Below are 5,483 nucleotides of genomic sequence, written 5' to 3'. Positions count from 1 at the left end.
CGTGGAGCCCTTGGGAGGCGGGGAGATATCCCCCGCCGCCAAGTGAGTGCCGAGCGCCCGGGAGCGGCGGGGGCGGGCGGGATGCGCTGCAGCACGGAGATAAATGCTCATAGATCCTGTATTTTACCTTCGGTTTTATATCCTGTATTCCCATCCCTGCAAGTGCTCGAGGTCACGTTGGATGGGGCCCTGAGCAAGTTGCTTTAGTGGAAGGTGTCGCTGACCATGGAAGGAGATGATTTTAAGGTCCTTTCCAACCTAAAACATTCTGAGATTCCGTGGTACTTTTAAAGGTATTCATATGTGTGTGATTTTTAGGTATATTTACATACTTCTTCACACATTTATTACGGTTATATATTTATAGAGTTATATATTTCTATACGTGTATTTCTATACGGTATATAAATATATACCGCCTTCAAAGCCACAGAAAGATCAGAAATCACCAGGGACCAGCTCCCTTTCCCGACTCTCGACCCCCTGGCAGACAGCTCGTCCATTTATGTTATCCCCTTGCAACAACAACTGGAATTTCTCCCTGTTCCCTTCTCCCATCCGCGATGCGCAGCAATCTCTTAAACTCGGGAATTCTCCCTTCCAACCTTGAGCTGGCTCCGCGCTGGCTCCCGGCGCGGGGTTTGTCCCTCCATCCCTGGTTCTAGAGCCTGTCAAAGTTCCCCGAACTGGTCCTGACCCCTTTAGCCCCCGCGATCCCTCCCGACCTCGTCCCCCGCCTTAGGGACACTCGCTCCGGAGGTGACAGGTCACTTCTGAAACCCCTTTGCAGTCCGAGCGGCTCTGAGCCGCGTTTCGCTTTCCGTGCGATTTGGGAAAAAAAAAAAAAAAGGGGAAAAAAATTTGCTTTTAAGAAATTAAAAGTTCCAAAACATCCTTCAGGAGAAGGGGAAGGAGCATCCCGGCCGTGCCAGGCTTCCTGCCTTCCCATGGCCGGGAAGCTGCACACCTGTGTCAGGATTTATCCCCTCTCGTCCGAGCATCCCAAACTTGCCTGGTGGAAATTACATACTCTGCTTTATTTAAGTTAGACATTTTACAGACGTGAACTGTCTCACGGAATTTTTTCCTCAATCTACTATTGCAAGAGGAAAGTTTAGTGCTATTACAGCTTTCCTTATTATTTTCTTTTTTAACAATAATTTCGATTTGGCTTTCATCCACTTCCTTTCCTTTATGATAACCCCGAATTAATTTGATTTCTGTCGTGCTTGGAGAGGGCAGGAGGAAGGCATCCCGCCCGTGGCAAGCCCTGTGTAGCTCCAGTTTTTAATTTTCAGGTATCCCAAGTGTGCTGAAAAAACATGAAAAGAAGCGTGTGCCCCTACTTGGACCCTTTCTCTAAATCTGCCCAAAACCCCAGACTTAGACACGGCCTAATAATCTCCCTCTACATTTTTCCCCTTCGAAATTTCTCTGCTTTCTCTTTGAAAATTTTTCGTTCTCAGGATTGGCAAAATAGTTTTGTAAAGGACTTCAGGAGCTGGAATTCCAGTGACTTCCGAGGGATCTGGGGAGAAAACTGAGGATCAGGGCAGGGAAAATCCTTCGGCCTCGACCATTTTCCTGATTTCCCACCTCGGCAGGAGGCAATGACCGGTTCTCCCGCAGGAAAACTGCCTGTCCATGGAGAGCTTTGACATTAAAAACCGCCCCTCGATTTATTGTTATTAATATTAATATTACGGGTGGGATGAGCTGAGGGAAAAGCTGTAGAAGTTAGAATTTTGAGGAACACGGAGAGGGAACCCTCTCCAAATGATGATTTTTTGTCCGGTGTTGGCCAGGAAAAGGAGGATAAAGAGAAAAAACAGTGAAACAAATCAGCGAGGGCTTGGGGACTGGCACGGGATAAACGCAATTCCGGGGGCTGCGGTCCCTGCTGCTTATCAGAGCCTGGCAGTCCTTCGGGGGGCTGCGACAGAAGAAGCCTGGGAAGGCTGGGCTGTATCCCGGGGCGAATATTTCCCGGGATTTCATGGGAAAACATGTTCCTGCGGTTTCCCCGTGCGCGGCAGGAGCTGGGACGGGTCGGGCTCACCCGAGAGCGGGGGAAGGTGCTGGGACACGGTGCCAGGGCCATCCCTCCAAACCCTGTCCCTACTGCGAGCAGCTGAGTCTGGGGAGGGCTTCACTTTGGGAAAAGAAAGGCGCTGGGTTTAAAAATAGCGTGGAACAACGGGCTGAGCGGCAGGGAATTCAGGGTCGGCTTGCTGTAGCTTTAGTTTAATGCAGTTTTAGGAGTGAATCAGCTGTCACGGTGAGCACCTGAATTATTCAACTGCCCTGGTGGGATCGCAGGCCGATATTTGACAAGCTGTTTCCTAAAAAAGCTTTATTTTTGGCTTTCGGTATCCAGAGGAAGAGCAATAAGAGAAGTTTGATTTTTTCCCGCTGTAACCGTTTTCTCCCTCCCCTTTCTGAACTTTTCAACAATTCCCTTGTGGGATTTTTTTAATTGCATGATACATGCTTAAACAGCTTCTTAGTCTGGTTTATTTTTAAAAATAAAAGAGAAATGAGTCCAGAAAACCCAAAGTGCAAATACTGACAAGCGTTTGAAGCAGACACCACAGCAGGAACAAAACTCAGCAGCCTCTTTGGGCAGCCTGGGTGTCACTTGCTGTGTCTGGCCAGGGTGACTTGTCCTGTGCCCCTGGAGTGAGCAAAACACAGCCAAATTACTGAGCTCTTGAAGTCAGCCGCCTGCTTTTTAGTTATTCTTTAGATTGCAAAATTATTAGTGAAGTGCTAAATTAATCTAAAGGCAAGTCAGCGCTCTGCCATCCCGGGAATATTGCCTAACCTGGCTGGGATTTAAGGCAGGAACAAAAGGTGGTGGATTTTCTGGCTTTTATTGGCTACAAAATGCTGAAGTTTTGTCTGGGTTTTGTTTTATTTTTTAATTGGCAAATGTCATAAAAGCAAAATGTTGAATTAAAAGAGCGCTGCTTTCTTGTTTGAGTTTTTGTTAGGGGTTTTTTGTCGTACATGCAAAGACCAAACATAATTAGGGATTTCATGTATGACATTTTTTATACTGGTTGATAATCAGAAAATACTCACTGAAAATCGAAGTTAATAAGCAGAGGAAAAACTTGATTTGGAAGAAGAAACAGCAAGGAAAAATGTCCCGTTAGCAAAACCACTAAAATTGTCAGATCCACTTCTTCAGCTGTCACTTGTTGCGCTTTGTGGGGAAATCCTGGAGCAGGGCTGAGCTCTCTTCTTGCCCTCTGTCCTTTTGGGAATCTCCTGCTTTTGTGGTGTTTGTCCTGTGCTTTATTGGAGTTGTCCTGGTTTGTGTGCTCTAGACCCCTGTGAAGTGACTCCCAAAGTGACCTGTGAATCCTCTGTCCCTTTTGAAATCGCTGAGGCAAAACTTCCCTTCCCAGCACATCAGCTGAAGTGCTGTGAATTTAAGTTTGGCCAGGAAGACATTTCCTGAGCCCCTTTGCCAAAGGATCCCGTGTTTGGAGGGGATCGCAGGGACACCCACCAGGCACAGCATCCCTGCAGAGCTCCAGGCTGTCCCTGCTGTTGTGATAACCGGCCTTTCCCTTCCTTGCAGGACACCTGAGCCCCACTGCCTGCACCCTGAGGAAGCACAAGACGAACAGGAAGCCCCGAACCCCGTTCACCACTTCCCAGCTGCTGGCTCTGGAGCGCAAGTTCCGCCAGAAGCAGTACCTGTCCATCGCCGAGAGAGCCGAGTTCTCCAGCTCCCTCAACCTCACAGAGACCCAGGTCAAAATCTGGTTCCAGAATCGGAGGGCCAAGGCCAAGAGACTGCAGGAGGCCGAGCTGGAGAAGCTCAAAATGGCAGCGAAGCCCATGTTGCCGTCGGGGTTCAGCCTCCCTTTCCCCATCAACTCCCCCATCCAGGCTGCCTCCCTGTATGGGACATCCTACCCTTTTCACAGACCTGTGCTTCCCATCCCGCCCGTTGGACTCTACGCCACTCCCGTTGGATACAGCATGTACCACTTATCCTAAGAAGATCCGACACAGACTTCCTGGTGGATCCTGTCCAGCCCTGAGAAGGCAGAACCCCAACCAGTACTGGCCATTCCTTCTGCACGCTTCTATCTGGCATCCTGAGTGTCTGGGAGTTTGCTACGGGTTGGGCGTCTCCTGAGAGTGCTCTGAGCACGCAGAGTCTGCTCCTGAAAGCAAAAAAAAAAAAAAAAAAAAAAAGCATAAAAACCAACATAAAAAAAAAAAAATTTTGATTAAATGTAGGGGTTTCATCCAGTGCACGTAAAACTAGGTTAAAAAAAGAACGGGTGAAAAAGGAATTTTATCATACGGAGGCAGAAATTCCCTGACACCTTCCTGGCCCACCATGGGTTTAAAATAAGAGGGGTGCGTGCCCTTGAGCCACGCTCTAAGTTGCCATCACTTCACATGGGGGCAGGGGGGAGGGCAATAAAAAGGTCTAATCCAGGTTTTGTTGTTTGGTTGTTTTTTTAAGGACAGCAGAGCCTGTAGCTAGAGACGTGTAAATAGAAACTAGAGCCGGTGGAGTCTCAGTGAAGTTCAGAGCCAGCAAATCCCTGCATTTCTGGGGAGAGGGCAAAGTTTTGCATCCCGAACCTCGGTGAGATGAGCAGCAGGGCCCCTAAATGTAGAGCCCAGCTTTCCCCACCACGGCTCCTGTAACGCCTTTATGTGTATAAATAGCTTCAGCCTTTGTAAAGCACTGGGAGGGGAGGTGAAGAGCAAGGGAGGGTTCTTAGGCTGGTTTTTATCTCTTCCTATTGGCGTGCTTAGAAATTTTTAGCTGCAGCCAGGTAATCTTGGCTCTGCAATGCTCTTGGAAAGCCAGGAGAGAAGGGAGGAAGACATGGGTTGTTCCCAGAAAGGATTGTTGAACCCTTCCGGGGGATGTTGTGGGGTTTCTGTTAGTATTTGCCACGGCCTGTGTTACACAGAACCCCCCGAGTTTTCTTCCGTTCTAAGGATGCCAATAGGAGTGACTCGTGCTTCAAGCCCTTCTAAAGAGAGATCCGGGTGTCACAATCAGCCCCACGAGCAGGACAGATGGGTGATAGAGACTGTGTGACCTCTCTGTCCCCGTGGGAGCTCTGGCAGCAGCTTCCCCAGGCTTCTCCTTGTAACCCTTGTATTATGTGTATTACTCTTGCTAAAGTTTATGAGGAAGTTACTCCCAAGGCTGTGGAGCACTGAAGTCAGAGTTTCTCCTGGATTTATTTTCTTAGCATGCTGTTGTGGAGGAAAGAAATGAAACAAAAAAAAAAAATCAGAAAAAAAGGAGAAAAAAAAAAAAAAAGCCACGAGGTTTTGCTGGTTTTGGTTTGTTTTGACCCAGGCATTGATGCTACCTGGGACCCACTATAGATGAACTTCCTCTCTCCCTTCCCCTCACCCCCGATCTCCCATCATAGGAGAATCCCTTTGAAAGGGATGCCTTGTACAATTTTATATATTTTATTGAAGATTTA

At 48.0% G+C, this 5,483-nt stretch overlaps 1 protein-coding gene across 1 annotated transcript in view; it reads left to right on the top strand.

Moving 5' to 3' along the window:
- Positions 1 to 5,281, top strand: part of MSX2 (msh homeobox 2) — an 18,488-nt gene extending 13,207 nt beyond the window's left edge. Inside the window, exons 2-3 of the mRNA XM_017728050.1 lie at positions 3 to 42; positions 3,590 to 5,281. Coding sequence (XP_017583539.1) covers positions 3 to 42; positions 3,590 to 4,014 — 465 coding nt within the window. The 3' untranslated portion in view covers positions 4,015 to 5,281. The remainder of the gene's footprint in view (positions 1 to 2; positions 43 to 3,589) is intronic.
- Positions 5,282 to 5,483: the final 202 nt, after the last annotated feature.

This window comes from Corvus brachyrhynchos, unplaced genomic scaffold (genome assembly GCF_000691975.1).
Source record: "Corvus brachyrhynchos isolate BGI_N302 unplaced genomic scaffold, ASM69197v1 scaffold21, whole genome shotgun sequence".
Classification (NCBI taxonomy): Eukaryota; Metazoa; Chordata; class Aves; order Passeriformes; family Corvidae; genus Corvus; species Corvus brachyrhynchos.
The sequence above is the reverse complement of the archived record's forward strand: the minus strand, read 5'-3'. Positions and strand labels throughout refer to the sequence as shown.